The sequence below is a fragment of the Squalius cephalus genome (genome assembly GCF_949319135.1).
Source record: "Squalius cephalus genome assembly, chromosome: 7".
Taxonomy (NCBI): domain Eukaryota; kingdom Metazoa; phylum Chordata; class Actinopteri; order Cypriniformes; family Leuciscidae; genus Squalius; species Squalius cephalus.
The window spans coordinates 20,175,895-20,198,721 of record NC_137128.1 but is presented as its reverse complement, the minus strand read 5'-3'; the positions used below and the strand labels follow the sequence as shown (position 1 = coordinate 20,198,721).

The following is a 22,827-nucleotide window of genomic DNA, read 5'->3' as shown; positions in this document are numbered from 1 at the left end:
TTCCACCAGTGAAATCACAGTTGTTCCACAGTGTGCTTGTTCATCATCCGCTTCACAATGACTAAGAGTAGAAAAGACAAGTTTTAGCTTCATACTGTAACCGTAATTTCAATTTGGGCAAATTACGTCAGTTGAACTGTGGCAAAATGTAGTCATGCTTTCGTGAATCAAATAAAAAGAAGAAGAAAAAAAATGCACATTAACAAAAAAAGTAAGCAGAAGCAAATAGTATACATCTTGTTAGGAAAAAAAACATACTTTTTGATTTAAAGGCTAATCTCAGTCAGAATGACGTGCGTTCACCACATCCGTTCCTGACCAGTAAGAACATTCAGGAGGAACCACATTGTTTGACATCAGTGATTGTGTAATTGAGGTTTATTGTTGACTTTGTTCCGTGAATATTAACAGCTTAGATTCTAAGAAATGAGTTGACATTCTAATGGTTGACATTTTTAATGTTAAATCTGAAGTCTCTTTTGTTTCTGACATTAAAGTATCTTAGTGACATTTACAGACACAAAGAGGTCATTTTTAAATATTTAGTACATAAAAAACAGTTTTAAATGTCGCTATTAAGGGATGTTTGTTTCCCATATTAAAGTGGTTTAAAAGGAATGATCTGGGTTCAATACTAGTGCAGCTCGATCAACAGCATCTGTGGGATGATGTCAGTTACCAAAGAAAAAATCATTTTGACCATAAATTCAATTCAGACTATCCAACAGTTTAAAAAAAAAGAAGCAAAAATCAATAAGTAGTTCCTTATTGTACTTATAATGGCTCTTACAATGGAAATACAATACAAGTAAAAAAAAAAAAAAAAAAATTCAGTGGTAATCAACATAATTGCCACTAATACAATCAAAAGAGCTTAATTTATATCCAGCCCAGGACATTCCTTAAGAGTAACCACTAAAATGCTGGACTCTTTGGATCCTTTAAAAAAAAAAAAAAACTTAATACAACACAACACCACATTAGCTGTACCAGAGGAATCGCTTTATAAGAACGCCTTTTAGAGAAACTGTGTTACAAAGTACAAAGGTTTTGTATTAAATAAAGATAAAGTATGCTGGCACAAGAAATAGATTATTCTGTTTTCTAAAATTTAGGAAGACTGCATTCCCAATACAGGACTGGGAATTATGCTTTTGCTTTCAGCATGACGACATTCCTCACTTTTGAAGTACAAAAAAGTAGTCTTTTCTTTCTTTTTTTTATTACAAAAAAGTCCATTTAATGTTGTAGTTCAAACCCCTCTTATATGAGGGTCAGCATTTCTCCTCCACAGAATCCCACTCCAACATTCAGATCAGACTGTAGTGTCCGATTAAGAAAATCCAGCTTATGGCACTTTCGGGGTACGCCCGTCCGTCCACTTGCCAATGTCCAACTTGACTGGATTCTTGCAAAATCTGTGAAAACTATATTGTGTAGGATGTTCGCTCGCTCCCCATTATAGGCTCTGTAACAACAGCAGAGTCCCAAGACACAGTGGTCCTCAGTGGGATTCTCAGATAGCAGGAGAATAACCTTCCTCCACTTTACTCTGTCATCAAATACGGCCAACACGTAGCGAGGTGCTACGTCTCGGCAGATGAAGGAGAATGCGTCACAGTCTCTACACTGTCTGTCTCAAAGAGGTTCTCTGTATCCTGCTTGGCTCCTTCCTCGTCCTCCAACTCGAACTGAAACTTATCTCCACCGTCAGTTCCCGTTTCGAAAAAGGGAGGGGAGGGACTCTGTGGTATCATGCTGTGGTACCAGTTCCTGTTCTCTTCTAAAGTGTCCAAGATATCCTGCGCATCTGGATGCACCAGGTCCGCCCAAGTCTCCCATAGCGGGTGCACGATGTAGTCAATGAAACCAACCTAAAAGGAAAACAAACAAATGATAAGTCCCTTCTAGAAATAGCCAGACTTGACCGAAAGAAATGCACTTAATTGTATTGAATGTCCACTTGTAGTGTACAGTATTTTTTTCAAATCTTCAAAGTATATATTTTTAAAAAAAACAAATCTGTAGATAATATAATAATGAAATAAAAGGCCATTAAGTGTACTTAAAGAGTTTCTTAACACACTTAAGTAACACTTTTAAAAGTCCACTTTGTAATAATGTCAAATTAAGTTGTACTTTAAAGTGCTTTTTAATAATCTGTTGTCATGCTGTAAAGTACACTTATTTAGATGTGTTGACTAACATACATAAACAACATAACAACATTTAACAACATAAAGCACATGCAAAGTGCTTGACTATAAAACTATGATACTTTCACAACTATGAAAGCACACAGGCCTATAAAAATGTAAGCCTACTTAAGTGGGTCAAAAAAGCACTTTTAAGTTCACTAATTGAACTTAATATAAATTGAATTGCAAATAACATTCAGTTAAATGTTTGAAAAACATTCCATTCAGTTCACACTTAAGTATATTATTTCCATAATAAGTGCTATTTTCAAAAGTATGCTAAAGTGTAGTTCTTTTTCCACAAGGAATGACTTGGAGGCGATGGATGCCCACCTGAGACTTCTCCACTGAAGCGGTGTGTTTGTCACACATCGGGCTGATCTCCATGCCTCGCTCTCTCTCTCGGTCACCCTGGTGGAAAAACTCTTCCATAATGCGGTCCGTCCATTGCCGGTACACATCCAATGGCTTGGTGGGATTGCTGAGATCGGCACAGTGAACCATATTTCTTAAGACCTGTGGACATAGTGAGACTATGTTGTTGACATTTGTTGTTGTTGACTGAGTTGAATGATATCGAGGAAGCAGTGAAGAACTGAATGTTGTTGTTGAGGACACATAAGCCAAGACTCACCTGTATCCTGTCCGTATAGTTGTCGAGCAACAACACTCCTGAACTCGTCACCTTCTTGGTCTCAACCATTGTCTTCAAGTCAGCCAGTAAGCTCATGTGCTTGGACATGTCTGTCGCTAGTACCTATTGAGAGAAATGGAGACTTAGTTTGTTCGACGCATTTTTGCAGGCCCAGTCATTTCAATAGGAATCTGTGCGAGTGAGAGTTTTGTGTAAGGGTGAAAAACTTCAATTAAAAGTTTTACTTTAAAGTACATTTTAAACTATTAAAATAAGTTAAGCAATTTTCAACTTAAGTCAGTTTAATGTAATTGAAGTTGAAATGACTTAAACATCCAAGTTGATTGAACTTAAAAATTTAAGGCAGCAACTTTTTTTTACTGTGTGTGTTTGGTGGGTAACACTTTACGACAAGATCCTATTAGTTAACATTAGCTAATGCATTAACTAACTAATAAGCACTTTCAAGTTCAAATACTTGCATTTCATTTTATAAATGTAATTTTTAAACCTGCCTACCAGGTCAATGACCATTTTCCTGAGAGACTGTCGCTGTTTCTTGGAGAGGTTTTGGAACATATCACAGTTTTCCCCTTGCAAGAGCTTGAAACCAACCGCTAGGTGATGGTTCTCGAGAACAGACTCATCATTGTACATGAGCGCCAGCTCGGAGTCTGCAGTAAAGAGAGGCATGGTCATAACATAACAGTCATAACATTGAGGCTTTGCTCTTCCATATGGTTTGAGTTGCAATAACTGCAGCAGTTTCGACTCATAAGCATGCATAGTCTTCAATATGTAAAGGGAGGAGAAGATAAAACACACTCACTGGTATTAATTAGGAACTGGTTTGAAACCCCTGGGTGGTCCACGTCATGGATGGCTGCTGCAAAGATAGCGGCCAGGATCTCCAGGTCTGTAAAGACTGCCTGTGAATAATAACGGCGAAAGGACTGTTGCATGACGTGGATCAACTTTCCTCAATGCATTGAACTAGGTCAAGTACTGTGTGTTGCACACAGTTCAAGCATCATAACACAACTCTTTTAAGTTGAAACAGATTCAGTTTTGACTTTGTTTGCCAATGACCTTTAATAAAACAAAATATTTTGTACATAAAAGACAGCTTTGTCTTTTCAAGTTTTATTTTTGCACTAAGAGAAAACAAAGCGAAAACCAGCTGCAGACAAAACATGCAGGCTGTTTAGAGATTAGAGGGTTCACACATAAGGAAGATTAAAGACAAATCAGTTCAAAGGGCTCTGAAACTGGCTACATATTCGAGTTCCTCACCTCCAGTGCGGGTGTGGACAGCAGGATGTGTGTGGACTGGGCCACATCAGCCGCGTGGAGACTGTTGTGATAGGCCACGTCTGCGTGATAGTGGTCTTCAAGGGTCATCATGTATGTCACAAAGGTGTCCACTGGGATCTTGAATGTCTTCATTAAATCTCTCTCCTACGTGAACAAAAAAAAACATGCTTTAGTTACATTTCATTTTTAAAAAACACATCTCTTCACTTGTGAGATGAGCTTTTTTTAATGTACTAACCTGAAGGATGGCATACATGATGCAGGTCAGAGGCCGGTGGTGAGAGTGCTCTGAAACTTTGAAGATGTTCAGACCCCACTTGTTGATGTTCTCCAGGTCCTACATAAGACAAGAAAGGATCCGTTCCAATTACGGTACAAACTCGACAAAAATTGCACGATTTCCATGCAACAGGTGGTCTGTAACGTACAACTATACCTTAGAGAGCAAGTCCTCCAAATCTGTTTTCACGCCGAACCTGGCCGTACTGCTGCTGCTGGGTAGACCAGGGCCATGCGTGACCTTCCTCACCCCGCTGATCTGATTCATGAGCTGCTGCTGCCTCCTCTTCCTCTCCCGCGATTTCGAAGTGGGCGAAGGGATCTCCAGCTCATTCTGTTTATCTACGGGGGGGAGTTTTCGGCCTGTTACTCATGAGATTGTTCATTTCAGCACTCGCACACTCAATTCACAACAGCAGCCAGGACTTTTCAGACTCATTGAGTGAGTTCAAATTCACACAAAAAAGCTAGTACAAGCCACCTACAAGTTCAACAGTTGATGCAACAGCTCAACAAACAGTTCCTAGCTGAAAATATCCGTTTAGACCAGAATGATGGCCCAGGTTGGTTTATGCTGGTTTGATGCTGGGACTGTAAAGCTGGATCAGCAAAGCCATGGTCTTATTGGAGAAGCTGCCTTATGGGAGCAGAAGTGGCAGTGTGCCGATTCTTGTTTATTTTGAGCTTATTGGAGAAGCTGGCAGCCAAAGTCTTAGTGGTTACATAAGTGTATTGTTATATTGGTCAGAACGGTTTACGGATTAAACCTGTTTTGTTCAGTTTGTCAGCAAATAGCAAAAAAAAAACAGAAACAGTTTTGTTTAAATAGTATTTTTGATTTTTGAGTATTTTGGTTGATATTAAATTACAATTTAAGGTTTGAAACAAGGCAAAAACGAACACATTTTCTAATAAAAAGTATTTTTTTAAGTTGGTCCAAAGTATGTATTTTTAGTACTCCAATTTATAGTACTTGTGTCTAATGTCAATTCCTACTGAGGTCTTTTAAGAAAAACAAAGTTGATACTTAAAACATGCATTGAAAAAAACATCTGAGTCTCCTGAGATGAGAGAGAAACCTCTTGATTTATTTTCTCCATTGACGTCCAAGAACCACACGTTCTTTCTTCTCGTTCTAAACACCTCTTGTTTGTCAGTCAGGAGAGCTTGAGCTGTGTGAGCTCTCAGTAACACTGCATATTAAGAGTGTTTGTCTAAAAAATCTCCCCGTTGATGACTCTCCTGTTGATGAGTAAGTGCGTAGGCTGTAGGGCTCTGAACGGCAGGGTTAGGGGAGTACAGTGACCCTGTGGCAACTAAAGCAGACTACAGTTTCAGCCCTCCTTTCTCTCACACACACTCTCGCTGCATAGATGCCTGACCAGATCAGACTGGTTTGAAAAACAGGCTCACTCTCTCTAGCTATCAGTGTTTTCATGGTGAAGTGTTATCCACAATCTTTTATCTCTGTCACCATCTGAGATATGGCTTTCACCATATTTCTCATGATGTTTTGGTTTCTCAGTTTAGCCCACATGTCTGAAACTGCATACTGCAGTAAAAACTGTATGAATCTCTGTTTTTATGCTATTGCCTATTATAAGACGATGAAAAGAAAACTCAGACTCACCTAAGAATGTGTTGGAGATGAACTCGGACACCTGGTTTCCAGAGCGACTCATCTCAGACAGATGTGTCAGTTCCCGATTCAACATCCTTTTGAACTAAAACAAACAAGACAAGTCTTGTTAAACTCATACAGTATAAATATTTCTGGACTTCTAAATTGCCAGTCCAAGCAATGCAAGAAACTCAAGCAACATCCATATTAAACAACCAGTGCATTCCAAGCAATGTGCGCCGGTTAATAACCCACAAACACACCTTAATGTAACCCCAGGACACTGAGAGCAGGTAGTTGACTTCAGGCATGATGGGAGTCCTCAGTTCGTGCCTAAACCCTGAACTCCTCTCTTCATTTGAGTTATACACAAACTCTTCTCAGCTCAAACAAAAGCCCAACGCTGACTCTCCTAAACTCTGGATTCTCTTTCACATCCCAGCCAGGTTCCCATAAACAGCAACAATAAGGAGAAATCCAGATAGAGTTCCATGATATCTGCTGCATCTGCCATAGAGTCTTGTTATTTTCTGTCTCCCTTTCACCCTCCTCTCTCTCTCTCTCTCTCTCTCTCTCTCCTGTCTTTACACTCCACATCCTTTGCCGCAGCAAAGACGGATACATGCACATAAACACACGAAACCCACAATGCTCTGCTTTTAACCTGCAAGACTAACAATGAGGTTTTTCAATTTGTATATGCATATTTTTTTATGCAATACCGATGCATGGTACAAAATAGCTTTACAGTTACTGTATGATATGATCTTTGGTCTGTAGTAATAATCATATCAGATAAAGTTCTCACATAATCCGAGTGTTTGCATGAAAAAAAAAAAACTCCAGCCAGACAGAAGTAGTAAGTACTCAAGATTATTAATCAGTCCCGCACATCCTCCACATTTAACAGCAAATATGACCCTTCTGACACATCAGCTGTATTCCCGTAATATATTGTTCTGGGAAGTTTTGAACATGGTTTTGCAACAGGCTATTTTTCTGAAACTCAAACATTGTAGCATGATGTTAGCCACGGCAAGGTCATGCGGGCAATTCCCAGGGAATGCAAAATTGCTAAAATATATATCTTGCCAGTTGCTTCGGATAAAAGCATCTGTTAAATGCATAAATGTAATGAAAGTACACTTTGACTGATAATATAGAAGAACCTAGACTGTCGAACCGAGGTCAGCAAGTCTAAAAAAAAAAAAATGTAAATGTAATTTTTTTTAATATAAAAATTATATATAACAAATTATAATCATTATTTATACATAATACTTAAAATGTATTAAATGTTTTTTGTTAACATTTAGTATGTTTTGTAAAATAAGGATATAGTTTTAATTTAATTAAAATTGTAAATAAATTATCAGTTTAAATTAATTATTTAAATTGAACTTTATAGTTAAAAATGAAGTTTTAAAATGTAAAACAAAATGAAGAGAGTCAAACTACTGCACTATTCCCCGTTTTCAAAGAGTTGGCAATTTATTTATTTTTTCATTCATTTCTATACATTTTTGCACACATCTAAATATATTCAAACTTCCAAAAATGAAAGATAATTCTGAGCTCATAAATTCTCATTTCTTTTAACAACAAACAACGATCAATAACAATCTTTCTTATACAAAAGAGGACAACCAATGGAACTCGTGAACTGATGAATCGGTTGCTTTAAGATTAAACCACAAAACAAACAAAAACTTGCACTCAAACAAAATCTCACCTCTCTCCAGCTTTTAAGCACACCAAATTTGATCTTTTTCTCCGAGTAGCACAGTCCCATTGTTGCAGCGAAGGTGTTTCGTGCGGTACTGGTGAGCATGTGCAAGGCAGTGCCTGTGAGCTCACACTGACGGCTGTCAGGAAATGCCTTAGACAAAGTGCTAACTGATTCACCTCACTGTAGACGACAAGCCCTCCTCCCTCTCGTCTCTCTCTCAGGTACAGGCGCGCTGAGACCACGCTATTCTTGCTCTGACTGCACACATGGGTGGAACTGACTCAATTACTACTCACAGAACTTCAAAGGCGTGACAAGAAGACTCAGTCTTTTGTCGTTCATATTTAATGACGTGAATTGAAGACTTTCACAATGTAGGTGGATCCCATTATGTGTTGCCTTTCCACTTTCAACAATAAATAATAAACTAACAATAACATTACTTTGAAATAAACAATATAATTATGACTAGGACTTATTAAAGGGATAGTTCACCCAAAAATGAAAATTAGCCCATGATTTACTCACCCTGAAGCCATCCTAGGTGTATATGACATTCTTCTTTCAGACGAATACAATTGGAGTTATATTAAAAAATGTCCTGGCTCTTCCAAGCTTGATAATGGGAGTGAATGGGTGTCTGTCTTTGGAAGTCCATCAAAGCGCATCTATTCACGATTAAAGTGCTCGACACGGCTCTCCGGGGGTTAATAACGGCCTTCTGAAGTGAAGTGATGTGTTCGTGTAAGAAAAATATCCATATTTAAAACTTTATCAACTAAAATATCTAGCTTCCGGCAGATGGCCGTACGTATCGATTTACGCCAAAAGAGTAACTCTTGAACTTGACGCACAACGTCACGTGTATATATATGTGTGTGTGTGTGTGTATATATAACATGTGTGTGTATGTATTTATTTATCACATATATATGCATGTGATAAAATGCAGTATAATACAGTCTGGAATGCTTCAATGTCAGTGAGGTAATGTGCTATTACTCTATGCTCTCTTTCTAGATCTGATTAGGTATCAGGGTAAACAAAGCAATGAGGTCACAAGTGAAAAAGAGGCCAGTGCCAGTGGCAGTACTCAAATAATGCCTGCATGAAAAAAAAAAACTGCTTCAATCATTTGGTTAAGTAATGAGTGTTTCAACAGTTTCCTTTCAACACTGATTCCAGTAAATCCACTGAATCCATAACCACCCACACTTACAGAGTTGAATTCATGTGTTTAAAATAAAATAATAGCCGACTGGGCCAAAAGCCTTTCACCAAGACAACAAACTGGATAATAAACTATAGGCTATTACAATTAATACACATTATTTTAGTGTTTCTTATGAAATTCTTTGGGTAACAATCAGGCAATCACTTCAAGTTATTGCATGCTTTCCTACCAACAATATAATTGTTTTGCGACAACATCTCAAGATCCCACATCAACAACTCATCTTCAATGACGTTCCCAGTATTAACCTCACAGACATGACCAGACTGTTCATGAACAACCGCATACTCTATCCATGTATCAGCACAAAAAAAAAAAAAGGATTCAAAACTGCATTTGAGAGATGTGACTAACCAATAATGGTGCACTATGGAAATAAGATGACTAAACTTTTCAGACTGTCTGAGACTGTATGATAGACCATCATTAAAGATACTTTGCAGAAAATCACAAGAGGATGTCAAATCCTCCTTATTCCATCTAATTTATATACCGGCAAGGCATCAAAAAGTACTATTCTATCACAAAGAAAGTTAGCATTAGTTCAAATTTGCATCGACTCAAGCATGCAAACATGCAGAAAGCAGCTTTGGAGTTTTAAAGAGCAAGTGCCATCTCACCTTGTTGGAGGCCATGTCACTGACGGAGCGGTACGTCTGGATGGTCTCCAGCTGGTCCAGGCACCAGTCTAGCTCCTCCATGGTCTCCACGGCCAGCTTCTGGTAGGACTCATCTGGTAATAGACACACGGATATGTATTCAGGATCCGGCCTCTGAAAAGGTGGTCCGCAGTGATCTTTCATGGTGGGCTGAGTGCTGCTGGTGTAGTCATTCTGTTCTGATAGCAGCTGGATTACTAGCTCACTGCTCGCTGCATAGTCCTTTCCATTGTGTCTCCAAACTCACCTACTGTGCAGTCTGTCAGCTAGTCAGTCTCTTTCTCCTCACATCGCCTTGTGCTGATGTGTCAATGAGCCTCAGACCCGGGGGAGCTTAGTGGGAGGGACTCTAAAACTCATTCCCTATTTCTCTCCTCTTCTGTTGACTGAAAATGCATTTAATTGAAACCAAAATGAGGAGAGAATAGTGAAAATGATTAATGCTCAATTATCTTGTTAGTAAATTATCTTGATGGATAAATCTGATAAAAAATGAGTAGGAGATTAAAAAAAAAGTATTTTTTAAGACCATAATACATTTTTTTCCATTTATATTAATGTAGATAAAGCACATTTTCCCTCCAGGTGTTCATTATCATAATAAGTCTGAATAGTTTACTTTTGAGTTTTTATTTGTGTCATTATTTTCATTGCTGATTCTCATTAGATTCTCATGATTGCAGTGTAAGCGTATGGCTTATTTCAATTAAGTTAACAAACATTTCTTTTAAACCTAATACACAATGCAGAGGTTACTTCAAAATACTGGGGAAAACACCTATGAAAATGAATATGAATTTTTTTTTTTTTTTAATTTTTAGTGTGTATTGCAGTATTTTCTAACTTAAAAACAATACAAATATTTTTACTTATTTAATATATTCATTGTAAATTCATATGAATGTATTATATACAATAATGAGAGTTTTGCATTATAGTATTGAGTGAGAATGCACTTAATTATCATGAAAATAATGTCAAAATGATGATGCAAAACTCCCATAAGAGTCAAAAAGTAGGTTTCGTTTTCTTAAAGGGGTAGTTCACCCAAAAATATCCTGGCTCTTCCAAGCTTTATAATGGCAGTGAATAGTAACTGAGATTTTGAAGCCCAAAAAAGTGCATCCATCCATCATAAAAGTAATCCATACGACTCCAGGGGGTTAATAAAGGCCTTCTGAAGCGAAGCGACACGCTTTTGTAAGAAATATATCCATATTTGGCTGGCTTACGGTAACGGGCGTATGCGAGTCTAGTTCCGGCAATAGAGTGGCCTTTATTAACCTTCTGGAGCCGTATGAATTGCTTTTATGATGGATGGCTTGAGGGTGAGTAAATTATGGGATAATTTTTATTTTTGGGTGAACTAACCCTTTAATTTAATGGGGGTTAAAATAAGTAAAAGTATGACCCTTGAAAATATTTTATCTAATTGAACAAGTTAAAAATATATACTTTTGACAAGACTGCTGGACAAAGAGTTGACAGGACAATAGTAAAAAGGCTTAAATCTGAGAAGAATGAATTACACCCACTACAAATTCTGCAGAAAGGTCTGCAATGAAAGACTCCACCACCCTTACAGTGAGCTTCTGATGTTTTAGCAGACACAAGCCTTTTCCAAGGTGGTATTGGGATTTAGCGAGAGATCAGAACTCATAGAACCCCCACCACCTCCATTTGATTCCCCGATAGGGCTAACTAGAAGGAGGTATGAAATCAAAGCCAGGGCTGTGTTTGCAGGAGCAACCCGAGAGGCAAACTTTACTCCCCTCGCTGGCCAGCATCCAGTCAAAGCTCAACAGGAGCCAAGCAAAGTAAACCACTTCCCCGGAGGTTGAGACGCCGCTAAATCGTGGAGCGGATTTCCGTGCGACACTCAAGCTGGAGTCTCCCCTCAGGCTGCAAATTTTGTCCAAATTAACCATTTATTCCCTGCCTTGTTGCAGGATGACCTCGGAAATGTTGCACTGACAAGTTCATCTGGCTTCCAGTTCAAACTTTGCTCACAGATCTGTATTGCACACAAACCACCAGAAGTCTCAGGTCAGACAAATGCAAATTAATGATTTTTTTTAAAAAGTTGCCAGCTAGCGCCCGCATTTTTGATCATTTTCACAAAATTTTCATGGCCCCCAGAATATTGTGTTGTATGAATATCTGAATATACAATATATTAAAAGAAAGAGCAGAGACTTGCATTCTTTTTTTTATCAAAACTTAAATGTGGGTAAGTTTAATTAAAAAAAGCTGAGAAAATCGTGTTTTTGTCATGGGATTCAGAACGATGATCAAAATACATAGTGTAGATAGAGTCCATCAACACCCCCAAAGGGTCGACATTTCATTCAGTAACATCAGGCAGTTTTGATATATTTGCTGTTTAAAGTTTGATTGCGTAAGCAATGATCATGCGTAAGCAATGCTTCTATCGCTTGTTTCTGCTGCGTCTTTGCCTGTGTTTTTTGTTCTGGAGATTTTATACTAATTCAGAAGATGCGTAATAGAGTGGTGCAGGGATGACATCAAAATCCGGAAGACTAATTCGACGCTGGTTCCCTCAAGATTTTCCTATGGTTTTTCAATTTATGAGTAAAATAAGGTCTGTGCTATACATTTTAAAATATATTCAAATAGAAACTGGTATTTTAAATTGTAATAATATTCCACAATATTTCTGTTTTTTTTTTTTTTTTGGATGAAATAAATGCTGTCTCGGAGAGCATAAGAGACTTACACACTCCAAACTTTTGAATTTTATCACACATGTCTAATGTTTATTATCTTGTGGCTATACAAAACCAGAAATGTAATGTGCTTCCACTGTTAAAAACAAACTGTGGCAATGCTGACAATGCAAATGTCCTTGCGTTGCATTATGAATTGCACTCTGACACAACCAGGAATGCAGTGGCATGTGACTCGAGATTACTAGAAGTTCCTGTGTTCACGTACTTGAGAGCAATTTTCAGGCCTCATATTATCCCCACATAACATTTGACCTTTTTAAATCACAATAATATCTTAAGCCAAACCACTGTCATTTAAATCCAAACATTTAGCAAGAAAAAAGGATAGATTTAAACAAAACATTCAGCAAGTGTGGCTTTCTGCTGTGGATTGACTAAGACAGCCAATTAATTACTATGGTATTCATCAGCATGCTCCTATCATGTGGCACAAATACCACATGCATCAATTAGCATGAACGCAAACGCTTCAATAAAGTTTATCCCTTGAGTTTAATTGATGAGTTAATCACCGAGTTCCAGCGAGCACCTACAAATAAAGTGACCACATCCAACAATGAGCTCCGGATCCCATGTGCGTAACCGCTGTAAAACCGAGCGAAGGGTTTGCATTAACCCTGCTGACGTCTGTGAGGGATATACAGTGCATTACTCCTGATGAATAAGGTCATTTTAGAGAAGCCTCCTGCGCTCAAGATGTTTCACATATGGAGTCCATTTAAGCCGTGTGTGTAGATCTAAAGCCTGGCATGGATACACACGAATAAAAGCATCAATATGTCAACGCCACGGGAGCTTGAGAGAGAACAACGACTGGGCAACTTTCACCAGGGGCCTAAATGAAGCCAAGCATGTGCCACTGCAACTAGTGATGTCTAAAATTATGGTTAGGATCATTTTGGTAAAATCCGATTATTTTAGATATTTGTAAAACATAAATATTATATTGTTCATAGTGTTTTTTTTTTTTTTTTTTTAAAGAAACTGATACTTTTATTCAGCAAGGATACATTAAAGTGATCAAAAATGACATTTATAATGCTACATAAGATTTCTATTTCAAATAAATTTAAAAATACATTGTATCATGGTTTCCACAAAAATATTAAGGAACACTTTTCAACATTGATAATAAGAAATGTTTTTTGTGGACCAAATCAGCATTTTAAAATCTATGTAATATAATTTTTTTTAATTTTCTTTCAAATATAATAGAAAATCGACAACATTATCTTAAATTGTAATAATATTTCACAGCATTACTGTTTCTGGTTGTATTTGGAGCAAATTAATAATATAGCCATATGAACATCTGAATTCTCTTTTATTACAATTTATTGTGTATAGTAAATTACTATAATCTACCACAAATCTATTTTCAATCTGATTTTGATTTTCCCTCTTGATGCACATTGTGTTTTCTGTTGCTAGCGTGACACCTGGTTTAAACGGAGTAAAGATCAATAGTTTCACTAACAAGTACAGTAGCAGATATAATCTTGACAACACCAGAACATTGTTTCCTATCAAAACAGGATGAATCTCACCTTTCACAACAGTCAAAAATCATCATGACAAACTGTGCTGGGCAATGTCATTTGTACACGTACGCAAATTCCCACTTTAAAAAAAAAAAAAAAAAAAAAAAACCTTTCAAAATGAACATTATGGTCATGTGGCTTGCATAACTTTCATTAAACAAAGACAACAGTATTGTCATTCATTTATACAAATCAATTTCTGCATTATCTTATCTAATTTTTGTCTCATTACAGGCAAAAAATTCAATAGTAGCAACAAAAATCAAACTTCAAACACATAAATCCTACAGGCGTCACACGTCAACACTGATTAACCAGATTTTGACATGTACATACTGACATTGCACATTTTCAGTCCTGAAACTGCAAATCTGATACAATTACGCTAGTAGACAAGTTGATTATTAGACTCAAAGTAAATGTCACAAGGTGTTTCACAATTTCCCTTTCGCCCAACCCCATGACGTACATCGCCACTAAGTGAACTTTGAGACTCTTTACCATTGACCTTTAAGAAGTCAAACCTTCCTTGCTAAGGTCTACAGAGCGTCTGACTGTCTGTTTGATCGGCCAACCGTTTGATTCTCTTTACAAAAAACCATAGTGTGAATTTACCCAGCATCCTCTCTGTCCCACAAAACCACCTCTGTGAGAGCGTTTGGCCGTTCCAGCCGCCCCTCCTCCCCCTCCTGCCGTACACTGCCCCTCTCTGTGTCCTTGTGTCCCCAGCCGCAACGCTGATATATGGGCCAGGTTTTCCTGATTTCGCCCATAAAGAGGCAAAGAGTCGGCAGCTTCTCGTTTTCGACTGGTCTGCTGGATGTGACTCATAAAGCAGAAAACTCACGACAGATGTATGATTCAGATGCTTTTGATAGTCATGGCCAATTTAATGTCATTTCAAAATGGAGTGGACAGGCTGATGCCGGTAAAATTCTTTCTCAAAAGGATCCAAATGAAACAGACTGTAGCTGTAGACCATGTGTCTTTTTTTTTCTTCTATGGGTTAAAAGGGGACCTATTATGCCCCTTGTTACAAGATGTAATATGAGTCTCAGGTGTCCCCAGAATGTGTCTGTGAAGTTTCACTTCAAAATACCCCACAGATCATTTATTATACCGTGTTGTAGAGATGCGCGGTTGGCGGTTATAGCCGCGGACTAACTGCGGATCGGGCGGATGACGTGACGAAAAATAATATTTTCATTAAATTCGGGTGGGTGGCGGTTGAACCAATCAAATGATTGTTAGGCCTGCTGGTTTAAAATGAATTGCACTGTCAGCCTGAAAAAGACGTGCTCTCTTTCCATGCAGTCAAAATTAACGGGAGTCTTCAGAACAGGCTCGTCCTAGTCTTCACCCTGACATGACAGTGCGTAGAGTTAATTAGCCTATAATGGGAATGACTTGTTATTTTATTCGAGCTTTCTTTCTTTTTGCTAAAAAATAAAGTGCAATAGGCATTAATTAGTAGTAGGCTAAATAGCAGCATGTTGAAATTATTTGCCAAATTGAGTTTTTTATTACAATGATAAAATTGTACAGTAGCCTAATCAGGTACGGTCAGGTTTGCCGATGTGCGTTTCATTTAGGCTATTTATTTATTTTTGTCCCTGTGCGCCGATCGGAGACGGAGTTCATCGCTGATATTCTGGGGAATGGGGATACGACATAGCCAATAGTGTACAAACTGCTCTGTGAGGAAGAAATGCGAGCCGATCCTAGAGTGTTATATGTGTGCGTGCATCCTATAAAGTGAGTTCATTCTTGTTAACATGCACTTAGGAGAAAGTTTATATTGTAATCTTGCATATAATTGTTGATTGTTGGAGTTATTGTAACTAAATTCGAGTGTTTGATCGAGTCTAACTAACGATAGTTACATGCATGATCATATTCACATCTGCCGTCGAATTATACAATCGCTTTGATTATAATGCTGTCATATTTTATGTTGAGAGAGATCGTTTTTCATGTTCAAGATGTCTGTAGGAAATTGCCAATATAAGTGTGAGTTGATTTAGTTAAATCAGTAAGAGATTATAGTTAAATGGCATATTCAGATGCTAATATGGCTAATCAAGAAGCTATTGTATTTCACTCTTATTGCAAGTAATATTCCACACAGATTGTATTGTTTACTATATTGGATTGTTAAATAATTGGAACTGAAGTCTGTATTATTTACTTATTGTAATTGTTATTTATCTTTGTACAGACCACACACAAACATATGCTTCAGTAAAGACATCAAAGGAAAGAACTGTGGTTGACTGAGTTCCTGGCCCATCCAGGGCAAATGTTGCTTATCCTACAGTCCTTAAGAGATAACATTCAAATTTCCAATTCCAAACCCAACAAATGGTCCTTCGAGCCGGATTACACTTCCCTGGATTAAGATGTCAACCAGTTCTGCACCAGTAAACCCTTCGGTTCGCCCAAAGCGCCGTCCAGGCTATTTACAAGATTATGAGGTGGATTTCCCAAGTGTTCATAAATCAGCTTCACCAGTTAGTACTAGAGAACAAGCAGTGGAGGCATGTGATGATTACTCTTCATCACGCATTAGATTATCTGCAGCAAAACCTCAAAGAGCACACAAGTTTACCTGCTTTTTCCCCTTTGAGGCTGACTGTCAGGGATGAGCATCATGACCTCCCAAACCTTCTACAGCAGCGCATTTCCAACTCTTCCCGCCAGTCATCACCACAATGTCCGAATCGACACCTACAGTTTGAATCCAATGCAGAGTCCCTTCCAATTGTGATGGATACCAGAGTGATCGGTCAGATGCTAGCTCTATAAAGTTGCAAAGGATATCAGAAGAGAATTCCAGACTATGTGAAACACAGCAGGCCATTAAAGCTGAACTTAAACTAATCGAGACAGCCAAAGAAGAGTTGATTCAGCTTTTAGACAGAGCTTGTAGTCTGCAAAGGCCTTTATCTACTCCTAAGACCCAGTCTAATCATCCATCAGTTAAATTTCACCATGCAGAGCATGTGAGTGATGAAGACTGGTCAGAGCCTTCTCCACCCATCGCATATGAAGAGCCAGTAATTGTGAATCAGCATGACAAGCAAAGGCTTTACAGCAGCACAAGGTCCACACCAACTTTCACCCCCGGACTCACTTCAGTGGAAAATACTATGGATTTCCGCCATCCAAGTCAGTATAATGAGCAGCTGAGGTATGGTCAGTACCCTGCCCAAAGTCGTCAGTATGTTTATGATTGGACTACCACTGCAGTACTTTGAAAAGGCAAAACCTCTTGTCCCTTGTCAATTGAGCCAGTTGGTGCAGATCAAACTCACATAATCTCACCAATTGAGCCAGTGAGACTTGGTCCACCTGGGGGTTCAGCTGCAATAAGAACCAAATTAGGATGGACATTCCAGGGCCCTACCAGCTTGTTGGAGCAGAGACTTGAGCCAAAACAGTGTCTCCACATATCCATTCCTCTCAGCACCACAGAACTGTTCAAGAATGTTGAAAGGCTGTGGCAAGTGGATGTTTTGCCATTTCAGAATGAAAGGGAGTGCACAAGATCCAAGCAGGACCAAAAGGCCATTGAGTTACTGGAAACCAAGACAGTTCGTGTAGAGGTGGAAGGAATATGTCGCTACACAATGCCCTTGTTACCAAGTGTGACATGCCCTATCTTCGTGCCACTATGGAAGCTGTCATGCCACGCCTATGAAATACTGAGAGGAAACTTGCAAGAGACCTGCAACAAGCTGAAGCTTATTCCTCAGAAATCCAGAAATTGGTTCTGTCTGGAGCTATCAGAAAGCTCCTTCCAGAAGATATGGAAAGAGTTGGTGAATCCTGGTTCATTCCACACCATATGGTGCGCCAAAAGGCCCCACCTTGGATTCACTTCTTGGGGACTTACTCAGATTCCGTGAGCATGCAGTGGCAATCAGTGCAGACATCCGGGGCATGTTTCATCAGGTCTGCCTTCTTCTAGAAGATTGACCACTTCTTCGGTTTGTCTGGCGTGACTCAAAGGAGAAGTGTCCACCTGATGTCTTTGAATGGCAAGTTCTGCCATTCGGCACAACCTGCAGCCCCTGCTGTGCTACCTTTGCCTTACAACGGCATGTGAGAGAACCTAGCCAACCTAACGAAGATGTGAGGTTCTCAGTCGAACGGTGCTTCTACGTTGACAATTGCTTGCAGAGCTTGTCATCACCAGAGGAGGCTAAGCAATTGGTTGACAAGCTGAGGGAGCTGTTAGCTGAAGGAGGCTTCGAGTTGAGACAATGGGCCAGCAATGTGCCATCTGTCATTCACCATCTTCCACGTGAAGTCAGATCGGATGGTCTGGAACTCTGGCTAGCCCACTGCAGCATCGGTAACTCACACGCAACCATCTTAAATGTCAAATTGAACTGCTTTGTGTGTGTGGCCCCTTTAAGGCTTGTTGCCCTTTTAATTGATGCCCCAAAGTGTTCTGTGAGGAAGAAATGTGAGCCGATCCTAGAGTGTTATATGTGTGTGTGCATCCTATAAAGTGAGTTCATTCTTGTTAATATGCACTTAGGAGAAAGTTTATGTTGTAATCTTGCATATAATTGTTGATTGTTGGAGTTATTGTAACTAAATTCAAGTGTTTGATCGAGTCTAACTAACGATAGTTACATGCATGATCATATTCACATCTGCCGTCTATTATACAATCGCTTTGATTATAATGCTGTCATATTTTATGTTGAGAGAGATCGTTTTTCATGTTCAAGATGTCTGTAGGAAATTGCCAGTATAAGTGTGAGTTGATTTAGTTAAATCAGTTAGAGATCATAGTTAAATGGCATATTCAGATGCTAATATGGCTAATCAAGAAGCTATTGTATTTCACTCTTATTGCAAGGAATATTCCACACAGATTGTACTATTGTTTACTATATTGGATTGTTAAATAATTGGATCTGAAGTCTGTATTATTTACTTATTGTAATTGTTATTTATCTTTGTACAGACCACACACAAACATATGCTTCAGTAAAGACATCAAAGGAAAGAACTGTGGTTGACTGAGTTCCTGGCTCACCCAGGGTGAGTGTTGCTTATCCTACAGTCCTTAAGAGATAACATTCAAATTTCCAATTCCAAACCCAACAAATAGGCTATACTAGTAGGGACTTAAGCCTTTAAATATCTTTGCTGCATTGGATCAGTATCCTTTCTAGAACAGGCAAGAGCTTTGAGTGGAAGGAAAAACATGCTGTTTTTGTGCATGTATCTTTAAATGCAAATGAGCTGCTTCTCCCCGACCAGCTTTCTAGAAGAGGCAGAGTCTGTACAGCTCGTGCCTCGGGTACTCTGACAAAAACTAAAACATCTGTTTGGTATTGTGGTCACGCTCACGTAACATTGTAGTTCTGCATGCGTTTTAAAGCCATATCAGTCTAAACTTCTGATATATGGTTTTCTGAGCGCACACATCCGAAGCACACGCACAGGAAACTGGATGGCATTAGGCGCGTCCCTTGAGTATTAAACTAAGTTCTCTTTCACGTCTTATTGCGCTCAAATACATACAAGGTTATGTCAAAAACACACAACAAAAGAAAAATACAAAATCGCTCACTGCTCTTGATTCAATTAACTTTAGTAGCTTTAATAAGAATACAATTCATGTCAAAAAATTTTGCACGTTAAAAAAATGAATACGACCTCACGTTGTGTCAATCACGTTTACACACTGCCTCCGAAACTTTTGTTCGTCATTAAAAAAATTAGGATTGGTTAGATTTTCTGCATTTTTCACATCCGTAGCAAGTATTTTAAGAGGTGTTATGACAATTCAGAGCCACCGAATAACAAATACGAAAAAAACCATACGAAAATTTCGGACTCAGTGACAAGGACCTTTACTTAAATGCTGCTGTTAAATGCTCTGGCGAGGTGATGAACATGGCGGACTGTGTAGAGCTCTCTGAGGGCGGGGTCTATGCTAATAGGGAGGAGTCCATCAGCAGTTGTGGGCGGGGCCTGTGCAATATGACGTCACAATGCGTAGAATCTGCAGACGGCTTGTTCTGTGACACTGCTTATGATTTATGTGGAATTAGAAAAGGAGTAGTTTTATTTTATAATTTTACCATTATAGGGTGGTTGTGTACACACACTGCCGACACATTTATGTTCAAACACCATGTAAAAGTGAATTTTGCATAATAGGTCCCCTTTAAATGAAAAATTCAAATTACAATTACATTTCTGAAAAAAAGGTGAATGGTACCTGCCAAACTCCCCATCATGATGCCAAGGTGTTTTGTCAATGTAAGTCTATGGGTATTTTTTTTTCACTCATTTTAACATCTGAAAGAAATGGCAGATTGCTACAAAAAAGTATCATTGCAAAGTGCAAAAAGTGTGTAGCACACCAGTCCTAAACAAGAAAATAATAATACTAAATGTGACAAGATTTTTTTTTACATTTTGTTATATGGGTCAGTAACATATAAGGATGTCCACAATACGGAAAAACAAAAACAAAAACTTTTGCTAATTTAGTAAAAACACAAATATTTTACCTGATTCAGAAATATCATGAATGTCATGAAAAATACTAATATTAAATATGATAATTTTTGGGGTGTTGCACTACATGACAATTTACAACCTGAACTAACTTTGTCTTGTCATAAAAAGGTCAAATTATCTGATATTTAAAGAGACTTACTGTAGTATTATTTAAGTACCATTATATTGTTTATTATTATTGTGAATAAGATTTAGGAGTTTTTCTTAATTAAGATATCAGTACAACTGCATAACCTATTATGACTGTATAGAGAAATGAAAATTCCTAAATTTGTTAATATAAAAGTTGTTTTACAGTATGTGTGAATCACATTTTGTATTTTTGAGTAAATTGGCAGCTATAGAAAAAAAGATTGTCACGTCATTGACCCATTTTGTGAATCTTTGCAGCTATTATGTTTTTGTCAGTGTTATTTTGATCCAAATGACATATCCAAAAATAATGAAACAGTCTGGGACCCCTGCCCACGTCTAACCTACACAGAAATGAACGAAGCGCAGATGTTGAGTTATTTGTTGGAGCTGATGGATTGGTGGAGTTTAGCTCATTGGATCACGTTCTAGAGGCGAGCACATGTTTGTCCTCTGGCACGGCTCATTGGCTCTCACCATCCCACTCTTGTTTTTGTTTGTCTGGGCTTCGCACGTGGGCAGGAGGACTAGAATGCCAAAAAGCTCCATGAATCAACACTGTGTCATCGGGGTCAAATGCACTCAGACCGGCTGCCAAAAATGACGGGCCGTGCTTATCTGCCGTCCGAACAAAAGACTTGCGAACAAAACAATTAAAAAATACTCAATTATCTAAAATATCATCATTGATAAAACAAATCATTTTTGTTGGGAGAATAATGGGACTTGGAAAAAAAGAAACATTCGGTTGAAACAAATGATCACGATTTATTCCTCATGTGATTCTGTGGGCCTTTTGCAGTTTAGCCACACAATCTGCATTATGGGCCGAGAGGGTCTTGTGTAGGTTATTTGACATTTATTGCTCCTACGAATCACTTACTCGGGGGGTCTTACCTTCACTGTCTACAACAGTGGTTTTTATCTCAACCTACATCTAATGCTGCATCGCCGGAAAACAACTCTTTTCACGCACTTCCTCTCCTTTGCTTTCTTTCATTCTTGCTCTCTTTCACGTCTGCAACTCATCTTTTGCCTGTTTGACAGCTTCCACAATGCACCATAGAAAGCTCTTGGCCAGAAATTACTTTAGGGAAGGAACGCCGGTCAGCTTTACAGCTCTGCTGACGTCAATGGCATAATTCAAATACTAACCAGGGTGCACGCTTTAAGACCCGCACTGCCGCTCTGCAGCCTGGGTGGATCGAAACTCTGGACTGGATCTGCACTGCGAGAAAACATTCAGACCAGTTTAGGGAACAGAATTCTGAGAATGACCTAAATATCCAAACAACAAGAAATGTGTTTCCAAGCGTTTTGAAACAAAAAGGATTCACGTTACTGTCTTTTATCTTACCAATTTGAGCAGGAAACATTAGCAGTGTCATAAATTGATCCCTGAGCTATAAATATTAAAATACTTAACAAGGGTAATAAAACTGATTGAATATATACCGGTAATTGCATATTTGCCAATGGCATATTTGCAAGTTTTGTAAATAATATAATATAATATAATATAATATAATATAATATAATATAATATAATATAATATAATATAATATAATATAATATAATATAATTAGGGCTGTCAAACGATTAATCGCGATGCATCCAAAATAAAAGTTTGTTTTTACATAATATATGTGTGTGTATGGTGTATAATTATTTTCTATATATAAATACACACACATGCATGTATATATTTAAGAAATATTTGCATGTATATACTGTGTATATATATTTATATTATATATAATTTATATTATACTAGTGCAAAATACCCGTGCAAAATCAGTTTTTGTGTTATACTAGTGCAAAATACCCGTGCAAAATCAGTTTTTGTGTGTGTTTTTAGTAATTGTTGGTTTGGTGTGATTGAATGCTCATTGTTACAATTACACAGCAAAAGTTCAGTGACATTTTTATTTGTGCATGGTAGAAAGCACACAGTGAACTCCGAGAAAACACTATGCTTGAGCAAACTTATGCTTTGTGAATAGGCTACTACAAATGATGCCCGTGTAAGAGACTGTGAACGCATTGAATAGGATATGTTTAGTTGGTGAATAGCATAGGCTACTATTACACAGTAGTGATAACATTAAGCCACCAGAATGAAATATAATATAACAGCTAACATATAGATTCAGTTTACATCCACAAATGAATAAGCATGTCGA

At 38.1% G+C, this 22,827-nt stretch overlaps 2 protein-coding genes across 5 annotated transcripts in view; both read right to left on the bottom strand.

Moving 5' to 3' along the window:
* Positions 1-1,214: 1,214 nt before the first annotated feature.
* Positions 1,215-9,970, bottom strand: LOC307160862 (3',5'-cyclic-AMP phosphodiesterase 4B-like). 4 transcript variants are annotated; one of them, XM_079875159.1, is made up of 11 exons: positions 9,916-9,965; positions 9,630-9,742; positions 6,056-6,149; positions 4,583-4,767; positions 4,385-4,483; positions 4,126-4,290; positions 3,662-3,761; positions 3,352-3,506; positions 2,833-2,955; positions 2,532-2,714; positions 1,215-1,874 (listed from the first exon to the last, which is right to left on the bottom strand). In XM_079875159.1, the coding sequence occupies exons 2-11, from the start codon at positions 9,708-9,710 to the stop codon at positions 1,587-1,589; spliced, it is 1,473 nt and encodes a 490-aa protein (XP_079731285.1). In that variant the 5' UTR covers positions 9,711-9,742; positions 9,916-9,965; the 3' UTR covers positions 1,215-1,586. The 4 variants fall into 4 exon arrangements, with proteins under 4 accessions (XP_079731285.1, XP_079731283.1, XP_079731284.1 ...); XM_079875157.1 differs by having other exon boundaries at positions 9,630-9,970; XM_079875158.1 differs by lacking the exons at positions 9,630-9,742; positions 9,916-9,965 and adding an exon at positions 7,779-8,079.
* Positions 9,947-22,827, bottom strand: part of LOC307160865 (3',5'-cyclic-AMP phosphodiesterase 4B-like) — a 46,451-nt gene continuing 33,570 nt past the window's right edge. The window contains exon 7 of the mRNA XM_079875167.1: positions 9,947-10,054. Within this exon, the coding sequence (XP_079731293.1) occupies positions 10,032-10,054 (23 nt within the window). The 3' untranslated portion in view covers positions 9,947-10,031. The remainder of the gene's footprint in view (positions 10,055-22,827) is intronic.